This window comes from Vulpes vulpes, chromosome 9, assembly GCF_048418805.1.
Source record: "Vulpes vulpes isolate BD-2025 chromosome 9, VulVul3, whole genome shotgun sequence".
In the NCBI taxonomy this organism is placed as follows: Eukaryota; Metazoa; Chordata; class Mammalia; order Carnivora; family Canidae; genus Vulpes; species Vulpes vulpes.
Window position 1 is genome coordinate 100,844,395 of NC_132788.1, and position 14,015 is coordinate 100,858,409.

General features: G+C 41.0%; 1 protein-coding gene across 1 annotated transcript; it reads left to right on the top strand.

The window, feature by feature from the left end:
• Positions 1 to 10,345: 10,345 nt before the first annotated feature.
• Positions 10,346 to 11,278, top strand: LOC112908129 (olfactory receptor 7A17-like). The gene has a single exon (XM_025983537.2). It carries the CDS (start codon positions 10,346 to 10,348, stop codon positions 11,276 to 11,278), a length of 933 nt encoding a protein of 310 aa, XP_025839322.2.
• Positions 11,279 to 14,015: the final 2,737 nt, after the last annotated feature.

Below are 14,015 nucleotides of genomic sequence, written 5' to 3' on the forward strand. Positions count from 1 at the left end.
AACATCAAAGACCATTTCTAAAATGTAGAGGGAGGTCATAAATGTAATTCTTCAGGGAGAAGATGCTTACAAAAATTAAATCAAATAATCTCTATGAGATATGAAATTCAAGTTATAGTACATAAACAGATCTAAAGACATTTGTTAAAATAAATTACCATTTTATAATAAAGCTATAAATCACAGCTCTTAAACTATGTAGAGTAAAAATTCCTAATTGTAAGGGAAAATGTGTTTTGAAGCTAATGTGTGTTGTGGCCAAGGTTAATTATCAGAATAACACACTTCTCCACCTAACTGAAAAGAAGAATGGACCCTGCTGGAAATAGCAGGGCTGGGTCTTCACCACATGTCAATGCTTTGAAGATAAAGACACCTAATCCAGGTAGGATCCTAGAGCATAGACATGAAGAAAACTGTAAGTCAGAGCCAAGATAAGGTGCTAGGAGATTCACACATCAGGAAGGGGCCAAGTTCAGGGAAAACAAGTAAAACAAACAAAGAACTAGATTCACTTGACCTCTAACCTAGTCTTTTGGGTACCAAGACTCATTAGGAAAACATTTGTCACAAATGCTAAGGAATGGGAAATGAACAGTATTAACATCATCATTTCCTATCTCCTTCCTGCTCAGAAATCCCTTCCCCCTACATGATCACAGGAGAGCTAGGCGTCCTGCCAGTTGTGTGGTTCAGGGTCACCAGGTCTTCTACACAAATGTGCATGTCCTCCAAACTGTCCCAGTGACTCTGAAGGTAGCCCACATAGAGTCACTTGTTCAAGTCATCAGAAATAAACTGGAATAACAGATGATCGTGACCACTCTTCTTATTTGTCACATCATATGCTACAAATTAAAAAGGGGAGGCAGCCCACAGAGCACCTGGGTGGCTGAGTCAATGAAGCATCTGCCTTTGGTTCAGATCATGATCTAAGGGTACTGAAATCAAGCTCCCAGAAGGGTTCCCTGATCAACAGGGAGTCTGCTTCTCCCTCTCTCTCTGGCCCTCCCTCCACTCATGCTCTCTCTCTCTCTCTCTCTCTCTCTCTATATATATATATATATATATATATATCAAATAAAATCTTTTTTAGAAAAGCAGCACATGCTTTACCTGCCTCAAGTCTGTTCACTTGGATTATTGTATCTGTCAGCTCTTGCTATAAACAAGCTGTCCTTGGCAAGTGGGATACCATCCTGATGCGGGGTAGCTGAATACAGTTGTCAAGAAAGAATTCTAAAGACCTTTTATGATTCAAAAAGATGCTTTAGAGACAGGACCTGTGGGCAGAAAGAGCTACACCGTGATTGTGAGAAGTCACTTATTCTATACTTTTAAGTTAGTGGAGGGATGGAGAAAAGACTACCCCAAGATTGCTAGAACTCATACAGCAATTTGGCAGTGTGGCAGGATACAAAATCAATGCCCCAAAATCAGTGGAATTTCTATACACTAATAATGAGACTGACGAAAGAGAAATTAAGGAGTCAATCCCACTTACAATTGCACCCAAAAGCATAAGATACCTAGGAATAAACCTAACCAAAGAGGTAAAGGATCTATACCCTAAAAACTACAGAACACTTCTTAAAGAAATTGAGGAAGACACAAAGAGATGGAAAAATATTCCATGCTTATGGATTGGAAGAATCAATATTGTGAATATGTCAATGTCACCCAAGGCAACGTACACATTTAATGCAATCCCTATCAAAGTACCATGGACTTTCTTTAGAGAGTTAGAACAAATCATCTTAAGATTTGTGTGGAATCAGAGAAGACCCCACATAGCCATGGGAATATTAAAAAAGAAAACCATAGATGGGGGCATCACAGTGCCAGATTTCAGGTTGTACTACAAAGCTGTGGTCATCAAGACAATATCATGGACTTCCTTCAGAGACTTGGAACAAATCATCTTAAGATTTGTGTGGAATGAGAAAATTCTCGAATAGCTAGGGGAATACCGAAAAAGAAAACCAGAGCCAGGGGGCATCACCATGCCAGTTTTCAGGTTGTACTACAAAGCTGTGGTCATCAAGACAGTGTGGTACTGGCACAAAAACAGACACATAGATCAATGGAACAGAATAGAGAACCCAGAAATGGGCCCTAAACTCTATGTTCAACTAATATTCAACAAACGAGGAAAGACTATCCACTGGTAAAAAGACAGTCTCTTCAATAAATGGTGCTGGGAACATTGGACAGCCACATACAGAAGAATGAAATTAGACTATTTTCTTACACCATACACAAAGATAAAGTCAAAATGGATGAAAGATCTAAATGTGAGACAAGAATCTATCAAAATCCTAGAGGAGACCACAGGCAACACCCTTTTTGAACTTGGCCACGCAGCTTCTTGCAGGATACATCCATGAAGGCAAGAGAAACAAAAGCAAAAATAAATTATTGGGACTTCATCAAGATAACTTAAGTTTCTTTTTTTTATAATAAATTTATTTTTTATTGGTGTTCAATTTGCCAACATACAGAATAACACCCAGTGCTCATCCTGTCAAGCGCCCCCGCTAAGTGCCCGCCACCCAGTCACCCCCACCCCCCCGCCCTCCTCCCCTTCCACCACCCCTAGTTCGTTTCCCAGAGTTAGGAGTCTCTCATGTTCTGTCTCCCTTTCTGATATTTCCTACCCATTTCTTCTCCCTTCCCCTCTATTCCCTTTCACTATTATTTACATTCCCCAAATGAATGAGACCATATGATGTTTGTCCTTCTCGGATTGACTTACTTCACTCAGCATAATACCCTCCAGTTCCATCCACGTCGAAGCAAATGGCGGGTATTTGTCATTTCTAATGGCTGAGTAATATTCCATCGTATACATAAACCACATGTTCTTTATCCATTCATCTTTCGATGGACACCGAGGCTCCTTCCACAGTTTGGCTATTGTGGACATTGCTGCTATAAACATCGGGGTCCAGGTGTCCCGGCACTTCATTGCATCTGTATCTTTGGGGTATTTCCCCAGCAGTGCAATTGCTGGGTCATAGGATAGCTCTATTTTTAACTCTTTGAGGAACCTCCACTAAGTGTGGGTTCTTTAAATGCAAATTGCTCTGCTCCAAGGGAAGCTAATGAGTGGATTGATAGGCTTAAACTCAGTTTCCTCATATAATCTAATTGACTATGTCCATATGAGATTCTTCCTGGAGCTGTAAAATATCCTCATACTAGTCGCTTAAAACAAACACAAACCTGTTCTTATAGTTCTGGAATAAGAAGCTTGATATCTGTAGCTTTGGGTTCCCTCTAGAGGCTCAAGGAAGAATCTGTTTCCTTTCCAATTCCAGTGTCTGTGGCTGGCAGCTGCATTCCTCAGCTTATGGCTCTTCTTCCACTTTCAGAGCCAGCAGGGCAGCATTTTCAAAATCTCTCTGACACCAACTCTTTTGTCTCCCTCCTCAAGATTCCAAAGACCATTGTGATTACATTCATCCCACAATGAAGAAATGATTCATCTGCGATGAAAAAAGAAATGGTTTTCCATGTACAATCATCTTTTTATCTTAATGGTAGCTGATTAGGCACCCTGTATAATCTGCTACCGTAACTGTTCTTTGCTATAACAAATAGCATGTTAAGGCTCTGGGGATTAGGGTATGGACATATTTTGGAAGGTCTTCTTCTGCCTACTACAAAGGGTTTTATTTGGTCATTAGTGTGTTATTTGGTCACTTTTTATAAATAAATTTGCCAACATATAGAATAACAACCAGTGCTCATCCCGTCAAGTGCCCACCTCAGTGCCTGTCACCCAGTCACCCCCACCCCCCACCCACCTCCCCTTCCACCACCCCTATTTCGTTTCCCACAGTTAGGAGTCTTTCATGTTGTCTCTCTTTCTGATATTTCCCACTAATTTTTGATAAAAGCAATAAACACAGACTTTACACAGCCTCAAGAATGAGTGAATACACTATTCCTTCAAAATTTCAGCAATGACAATATTTGGTGTAGAAGACCTAAAACCACCTATACCTATCTCTAATACATGATCACAACCCTGTTAACTGAGGATTAGTCCACAACCAGATGCTGGTCTAGGTAGGTTTCTCACGTTTTATGGCTGACATTTTAAGAGTGCTTTCCTTTGGGTTGTAGTTGTTCAGCAACATTCAATCAACATTGCCAGACATCCCCAGGGGCAAATTCATTTCTGGTTGAGAACCACTGCCCCAGATCTTGAGAACTAGACACATCCTGACAGATTGACACTTAGAGACCACCACCTACTTATACTGAATGCGAACAGATCACTAGACAGCACCAAGCATCATTTCTACAATGTACAATGGAGTTCATAACTGTAGATTCTCAGGAAGAAGATGTTTATAAAAATTAAATCAAATAATCCCTGTGAGATGTGACACTCATGTTATAGTACATAAAAAGATCTAAACACATCTGTTAATAATTATCAACCATGGTATAACAAGGGACTACAGGACAGCTTTTAACTTGTGGTAAAGTAAGAAATTCCTCATTGTAATGGCCAACATGTCTTGAAGCCAATGTGTGCAGTACCCAAGGTTTATTATTAGAATTAACTTCCTTCTCTGCCTTATTGAAAAGAAGACTAAAATCTGTATGAAGATAGCAGGGCTGGGTCCTCACCACATGTCAATGTTTTGAAGATAACGAAACCTAATCCAGGCAGAATCTAGAGCACAGACGTGAAGAAAACTGTAAGTCAGAGTGAAGATAAGGTGCTAGAAGATTCACACATCAAGAAGGGGGTCCACTTCTGGATTCTCTATTCTGTTCCATTGATCTTTGTGTCTATTTTTGTGCCAGTACCACACTGTCTTGATGACCACAGCTTTGTAGTACAACCTGAAATCTGGCATTGTTATGCCCCCAGATATGGTTTTCTTTTTTAATATTCCCCTGGCTATTCGGGGTATTTTCTGATTCCACACAAATCTTAAAATAATTTGTTCCAACTCTGAAGAAAGTCCATGGTATTTTGATAGGGATTGCATTAAATGTATACATTGCCCTGGTTAACATTGACATTTTCACTATATTAAATCTTCCAATCCATGAGCATGGAATATTTTTCCATCTCTTTGTGTCTTCCTCAATTTCTTTAAGAAGTGTTCTGTAGTTTTTAGGATATAGATCCTTTACCTCTTTGGTTAGCTTTATTCCTAGGTATCTTATGCTTTTGGGTGCAATTGTAAGTGGGATTGACTCCTTAATTTCTCTTTCGTCAGTCTCATTGTTAGTGTATAGAAATGCCACTGATTTCTGGGCATTGATTTTGTATCCTGCCACACTGCCAAATTGCTGTATGAGTTCTAGCAATCTTGGGGTGGAGGCTTTTGGGTTTTCTATGTAGAGTATCATGTCATCGGTGAAGAGGGAGAGTTTGACTTCTTCTTTGCCAACTTGAATGCCTTTGATGTCTTTTTGTTGTCTGATTGCTGAGGCTAGGACTTCCAGTACTATGTTGAATAGTAGTGGTGAGAGTGGACATCCCTGTCTTATTCCTGATCTTAGGGGAAAGGCTCCCAGTGCTTCCCCATTGAGAATGATATTTGCTGTGGGTGGAAGGGGAGGTGGTTGTGGGGTGGGGGTGACTGGGTGACGGGACTGAGGTGGGCACTTGAAGGGATGAGCACTGGGTGTTATTCTATATGTTGGCAAATTGAACACCAATAAAAAATAAATTTAGGAAAAAAAAGAAGGGGGCAAGTTCAAGGAAAATGAGTAAAACAATCAAACACACAAACAAACAAAAGAACTGGATTCACTTGACCTCTAACCTAGTCTTTTGGGAACTGAAGTTGATTAGGAAAACACTTTTTTTTCCTAGAGGGCTTTTCCACTTGGGAATCATGTGCTTAGCGATTGGAGTCCAAGAGGGAAATGTGTCTAATGAGCAGACAGGGAGGTGTAAATACCTCCTCATCTCTAGTCCCTCAGCCCCTGCAACCTTTGATGGGAAGGGCCATGCTTCTTGTCTGTTTATTCCAAGTCCTGATTCTTGCTGGGGGCTGATGCTTCACTCCTTCCTGCTGCCTTGGCTTACGACAGAGCTTGAGTCCATATCATCTGCTGTCCAGGGAGGAAGTCAGACTTCTACAAGGTGACCTTCCTGTCAAACACTGCAGTCAGGTGAGTCCAACCCCCCAGTGGACTGTGGATGACAGGGTCAGAGAGAATGGAAGCCAAGAACATGGACCCATCATCATCTGAGATCCAATCCAACTTAGCCCAGAACCAGTGATCACTGTGTTCTTCATTTGCTTGATTAGGTAATTAAAGTATTAATTCAGTGCTAATGTCAATTTCACGGAGTGACTGCTACTCACACTTTGATGGTATTTCATAGCCTTCATCATTAAATTGCTATTATAGCAATGCTACAAAAAGTATATTGAGATTGTTAAATTCAGTGTGTGGTTCTAATTGGGTGTCATTTTGTCCCCTAGGGCTCATTGATCACTGTCTGGAGCCACCTTTGCCTATCATGCCTATCATGGAGAGGGGTGGGTGGAGGCCAGGGATGCTCTAAATACCCTACCATGCACAGGACACACCCCACTCCAGGGCAGGCTCTGGCCAGAATGTCCTTGGTGCAAAGACAGAGAAACCATGAATTAAAGACTGCCAGTATTTGGAACACAGCTGCCTTCAACCTTGTAATGCTTATTTTCTGCCAGAAAAATTCACTATAACACTTTGGCCACCAGTTTAAAAGTTCTAATCACAAAGAATATAACAGCTCTATTAAGTTTTTTTTTCCCCAGACTGCTAGTGATAGAGATGTTTCTTGTTGTTTTCTTGAACTATCCTTCAGTTTTACCAAACTTTATATATTTATGACCATTCTGATTGGCTTTTATTATTATATGCTAACATATTACTCCCCTCCACCATCTTTTTTTTAAATAATACATTTATTTTTTATTGGTGTTCAATTTGCCAACATACAGAATAACACCCAGTGCTCATCCCGTCAAGTGCCCCCCTCAATGCCCATCACCCATTCATCCCCACCCCCTGCCCTCCTCCCCTTCCACCACCCCTAGTTCGTTTCCCAGAGTTAGGAGTCTCTCATGTTCTGTCTCCCTTTCTGATATTTCCTACCCATTTCTTCTCCCTTCCCTTCTATTCCCTTTCACTATTATTTATATTCCCCAAATGAATGAGAACATATAATATTTTTCCTTCTCCGATTGACTCATTTCACTCAGCATAATACCCTCCAGTTCCATCCACATCGAAGCAAATGGTGGGTATTTGTCATTTCTAATGGCTGAATAATATTCCATTGTATACATAAAGCACATCTTCCTTATCCATTCATCTTTCCACAGGCTCCTTCCACAGTTTGGCTATTGTGGACATTGCTGCTATAAACATCGGGGTGCAGGTGTCCCGGTGTTTCATTGCATCTGCATCTTTGGGGTAAATCCCCAGCAGTGCAATTGCTGGGTCGTAGGGCAGGTTAACAGCATTTCAAAAGATTTCGTCAGATCATTACTTCTCAGTTGACTTTTGGAATATACTTTGACCAAAAAATTCTAAATTTTATTTAAATATACCCATCTTCTTACCTCTGAGCTTTTTACTTTATTTAACTGATGCTTCCCACCTGTAATTTTGTATGTAGTTTTCCTGATATTCTACTATATTGTATGGTTAAACTTACACTGGATTCATAATCGTCCTGAATTTTGTAAAATGCATGAGAAAGAGGACCAATTTCATAGTCTTCTAAGTAGATGTCCCTTTATGCTAGCATTTATTTAGCAATTCAACCTTTCCCAACAAAATTGAAATACAACCTTGCCATGTGGTAAATGTCCTTATACATGGAGATCTAATTCTTGACTTACTTCACAAATACAAAATGAGCATCTGCCATGGGCCAGAACATTCTAGGAACATTACATGTTGTATTCTTTCATGGTTAGGCCTTTACCAGTTGAATTATTAATCCAGGTTGATATCACTAATTATTGCTATTTTACATCTATTTCAGTTCGTTTTGACTTTTCATAGAATTTGGCTTATGACAGTTATTTCGAAACTACTCATTCCAATCTGGTTTGGTGATCCCTTGATTCTTTTCATTCTATAACTTTTCATATTCTTATATCTTTTTATACTAAACATATTCAGATGACTTGGTGAAAAAACAAAAATGAACAAAGAAGGTGAGATCCTTGCTCTTTTGGATGTTGCATTGCAGCAGCTAGGATGGAGTACGATGAAATAAATGTGTGTAACCATATGGCATCATCATAAGAAGCAAGTAATTCAGCATAAAAGATAGAGTGTGATAATGTGGGCATGATTACAAAGCATGGACTGGGGAGGCCTTTGCATGTTGGATGAAATGCAGAATGAGGATTAGAGTGTGCTCAGTGGGTATATCAAAGGAGAGATCAATATCCAAATCACAAGAATATCATGGAAAAGACACAACATAAAAGAAGGGAGGAAGGGGCTAACCTCATTCCCCATCAGACCACATAGAAATGAATCTGCCAAACAATGATGCAGGAGGGGCAGGAAAAGTAAGTCTTCTATGCTTGAAATAAAAATGCCCCCTTTTTGTTCTGTTGTGTATATTTCCTTTTGTCAAGTGTTGGTGTATCCTTTGCTCATTGTCTAGAATTTATAATAAAAGTATATATGAGTTAGTATTCACACTTATTTATATCTTTATTGATATAGTTTTGTGTAAATATATCATAAAGATATCCCTAACTATCTTTTGAACAAGTTTATTCTCTTCTCTTGTTTTTGCTGGGCATCAGGGGATGTAATCAGAAGTGGAAAGTTGCCAGAACCAAGGGGGATTATTCTTCTACAATCCGTCTCTCAGGGACACCTGAGTGTAGTAGGTTATTCTTCTCATTTTTCATTTCATTCCCACCTTCATCTCACTCTGTGTCTCTTTTTTTATTGATTCGATTTCTATGTTTGCGTAAATCACAGCAGAAAATGGCCATCCCAAATGGAGCCCCCAATTTATTTGTCCATGGGAGGTGTAAGAATTGGCATTTCTGGGAGCCATTTCAGCACATTGCAGGGGAAGGATCACTGATCTGGCCTATTTGAGTAGGATACATTCCTGACATCACCAGGATAAAAGGGGCTGAGAAAGACGGGAATAACACAACCCAGGAGGCCACAGTATCCTGCAGATGTGTGACTTGTAGGGTGTCAACAGTCCTCACAGTACAGTGCCAGGATTCATAAATCCCATGGTGACACAATCTAGGGGCCAGAACTCAATCAAAGGACGCCACTAAGAATGGAGTCAGGATCAATACCTGGGATGTCTTTGCAACATGATGAACACAGTGGGAGAGGAAATGTGAACAGGGAAGTCCCCTGTGCCTTGAGGCTTCAGAGGTAGCAGAGAGGCCACTTTCCTCCTCAGCATGTCTGACAGTGTCTCTCGTCAGTCTCCCTCCTGCTTATTTCCCTTGTAACACTGGCTGTGCTTCTTCAACCTGAACATTGGAGACAACTATCTTCCTCAGAGCCTTCACACAGGCGATTGTCTCTGCAGGCACACATGTCCACATATAGTCTTATATCTACCTCTCTGTCTTAATTGAGGTCTGTGTTCCAATGTCACCTCATTTGCAGAATTTTTCTAAATACCCACAAAAAATACAATGTCTGATTGGCTCTCTGCTTCATCCTTGTTTTCCTTTTCTTCCTACCACCCTTCACCATCTCCAAGATTATATGACTCTCTTATTTCCTTATACATTCTGTCTCCATTCACTGCAGGGACTTTTGTCCTTTAGCACCCTATGTTCCTTGTGTACATAGTGCCTGAAACCTGATCATCAGTCAATTTATATTCCTGAAATACTTGAAAAATTTCTCAATAAAATTATAAAATATATGACTTCTTAGGAAAGAGGATGGTGAAAAAAAACTATATTAGACATGACACAGAGGATCCTCTAAAGAGGAACATATCCATGAACAACATATTAAAATGAATTCCTGGACTGCAAATTTAAAACAGTAACATTTCGGGGATCCCTGGGTGGCTCAGCGGTTTAGCACCTGCCTTTGGACCAGGGCGTGATCCTGGAGTCCCAGGATTGAGTCCCACATCGGACTTCCTGCATGGAGCCTGCTTCTCCCTCTGCCTATGTCTCTGCCCCTCTCTCTCTCTCTCTCTCTCTCTCTGTCTCTCATGAATGAATAAATAAAATCTTTAAATAAATAAATAAATAAATAAATCAGTAACATTTCAAATATGTGAGTAATACAAGTGTGTGTGAAAATAAGTAATGTTATTTCCCTTTTTCCCAGAAGTCACCTCCACCACATGAAACCAGGAAATGATACGCAAATTTCAGAATTTCTTCTTCTGGGATTATCAGAGGAACCAGAACTTCAGCCCCTCATCTTTGGCTTTTTCCTCTCCATGTACCTCATCACTGTGTTTGGAAACCTGCTCATCATCCTGGCTGTCAGCTCTGATTCCCACCTCCACACCCCAATGTACTTCTTCCTGGCCAACCTGTCCTTTGTGGATATCTGTTTCACCTCCACCACCGTCCCCAAGATGCTATGGAATATCCAGACTCAGAGCAAAGTTATCACCTATGCAGGCTGCATCACACAGATTTACTTTCTCATAGTCTTTGCTGTGTTGGATGTGTTTCTCCTGAGCATGATGGCCTATGACCGGTATGTGGCCATCTGTCACCCCCTGCAATACACAGTCATCATGAACCCTCGGGTCTGTGGACTGCTGGTTCTGGTGTCCTGGATCATCTGTGTCCTGCAGTCCTTGTTACAAACCTCGATGGTGTTGCGGCTGTCCTTCTGTGCAGTGGTCGAAATCCCCCACTTTTCCTGTGAACTTAATCAGATGATCCAAGTTGCCTGTTCTGACACCTTCCTTAATAACTTGATGGTGTATTTTGCAGCTGTCCTGCTGGTTGGTGGTTCCCTTGCTGGGATACTTTACTCTTACTCTAGGATAGTTTCCTCCATACTTGGGATCTCATCAGCTCAGGGCAAGTATAAAGCATTCTCCACCTGTGCATCTCACCTCTCAGTTGTCTGCTTATTTTTTTGTACGAGCCTAGGAGTATACCTTAGCTCTGCTGTTTCCCAGAGCTCCCACTCAACTGCAGTGGCCTCGGTGATGTACACAGTGGTCACACCTATGCTAAACCCCTTCATCTACAGCCTGAGGAACAAAGACATAAAGAGGGCTCTGAAAAGAACCCTTGGGATTCCAGTGATGTAAGCGCCAGTTGTTCTGAGGCTGAAGAAATGCCCATGATTGGAGGGCTCACAGCCTCAGGGCCAGGAACTGGTCTACTTGGATCAGACTATGTAAGTAGAATCTCCTCCTTCTACACGCATTTAAGGAAATCACTATGTCTGTATCTCAAATAGGACAAGTTGAATTCTTAAAACTAATTACATTTCAAATGATTTATATCATGCCAAGTTAATTTTCCCTAGATATCTCAAGAGAATAATCATGAGATGTATTCTTCATATGGAAGAAACTCTACTTGGCCACTAAGCCCTTAACATATCTTCATTGTAAAGGAGAAGATGAAACTTTAGTTTTCACCTTGAGTCTGCCGATCTTTTTCCATCACTATCTTCATGCCTCTTCCAGACAATGTGGACTCTTACACTGTTCCCTTTACATCTCAGGCTACTGACAGGGATGCTTAGGCTGGGAAAGCTGGGGCACTCCCCTAAGCCCATGTGCTTATGGACATTCCCACAGATGCTTCCCTGGCCTCTGCTTTGGCTGCACCAGCTCTTGGGCTCTTATCGTGATTGCAAGATATGCCTCATCAACACCCATCAGAGATCACTAACAACACTTGTTTTATTAATCACAGGTCCTGGAGGGCACATGGGATGCCCAAAGGCCAACGGGGGAGGTCTCAGAGTGGGAGAAGGCATTGAGAGAGGGAGAGAGAGCACCACTGAGGGATCTGCCTTTATTGGGGTCCATGGCCAGTTTGGTTAGGGGTTTGTGCATTCACACATTATTGGAGAATTCTATATGAATTGAATTCAGCTGCTGTAGCATAAAAGCAGAGTCCCTCATGAGTCAGTAACAAGGTTACTGAGGGCTTTCTGAAGAGGTGTCTCATGGCTGGACAGCCTGAGGGCTTCTCTGGTGATTGTGTCCCACACCTGACAGTGTGTTTATTCAATATGGTTGTCTTTGAACTGGATGCCTTGGATCAAAAGCGTAATGTCAGGCACTTACTCTACAAACATGCTCTTGTGTTTCTTAACTGGTCTCCTTCGTTTACTCTGTGATTCACCTAGATGTCCAGAAAGCCTACCATAGTCCCTGCAAACACTGATTAGCAAGTATGTATCTCCAAGTGGAATCTACAGGGAGACAAATCTGAGTAAACAGATGGACCTGGTATGTTATGGACCTGGTATGTTCTTAGTGTCAGGATGACCATAAACCTGACAAAGCAAAATTTCCAAATACTCATTTTGTTACTACACAAAATATTTCATTTTTCTTTTTCCTTTTTTTTTTCTTACATCAGAGTTCATGCTATGCATCTACTGGTTGAAGCATGGAAGATTGGTTCCACAACTGAGGAAGTTTATTCATTGAGGTGAAGGGTTGGTTAGTTCATTAATGTTTTATCACTGAATTATCTTCCTGTTTCTATAGAAAATTCACATGGTTACATGAGTCTTTCTATTGTTCATGAAATAATTCCTTTCCTAATATTTGTCACAAATGCTAAGGAATAGCAAATGAACAGTATCAGCATCATCCATTTCCTTTCTCCTTCCTGCTCAGAAATCCCTTTCCCCTACAGGATCACAGGAAAGCTGGACGTCCTCCATTTGTGTGGTTAAGGGTCACCAGGTCTTCTGCACAAATGTGCATGTTCTTCAAACTGTCCCAGTGACTCTGAAGGTAGCCCATGTCACTTGTTCATAAAGCCATCAGAAATAAACGTGGATAACATGATCACAACTGCGCTCCTCGTTTGTCACATCATATGCCACAAATTTAAAAAAAAAGGAGCACATGGGGCACCTGGGTGGCTCAGACAATGAAGCCTCTGCTCAGGTCATGATCTAAGCATTCTGGGATCAAGCTTCAAATCTTGCTCCCTGCTCATCAGGGAGTCTCTTTCTCCCTATTACTCTGTCCATCCCCTCTGCTGTGCTCTCTCTCTCTCTCTCTCTCTCTCTTTCTGTGTGCTAAATAAATAAAATCTTTTAAAAAAAAAAAGAAGCACAGGTTCTAACTGTCTTAGGTCTGTTTGCTTGAATTATTGCATCAGTCAGCTCTTGTATAACAGGCTATCCTTGTCAAATGGGATATCATACTGATGCAGGGTGGCTGAATGCAATGGTCAAGAAAGAATTCTTAAGACATTTTATGATGCATTTTATGTGCATTTTATTATAACACAAGGACAAGATCTATGGGTAAAGAGCTGCACTGGGATTGTGAGGAGTGACTGATTCTGTACTTTTTAGTTTGTGGAGGGAGGGGATAGGGATAACCCACATTTCTAAGAAATTTCTGTAGGTTGAAAATGAGGTTTACAGGACCTTGCAGGTCTGACTATTGACAAGATAAGCTTTCCATAAGTCTCTAATAAAACATCAACATTAAGGCAGCCATGAGTTCCTGGAGAAGCCTCATGCTAGGATTAAGGGCAAGCTGGCAGAGGAGTAGGGTCCCCAAGTCACCTGGCCCCACCAACTTACCTAGATTACTTTCAAACCATCCTGAAAACCTACAAATTCGACCTGAGATTTAAAGAGAGAACATAAAGATGCAGTGAAATGCCAGAACACCTGCACCCCGATGTTTATAGCAGCAATGTCTACAATAGCCAAATTGTGGAAGGAGTCTCAGTGTCCATCGAAAGATGAATGGATAAAGAAGATGTGCTCTATGTATACAATGAATATTACTCAGCCATTAGAAAAGACAAATACCCACCATTTGCTTCCACGTGCAG

What these genes read in the sequence shown, in the direction of transcription:
- LOC112908129 (XM_025983537.2), top strand. Translation starts at nt 10,346, where the DNA reads ATGAAACCAGGAAATGATACGCAAATTTCAGAATTTCTTCTTCTGGGA.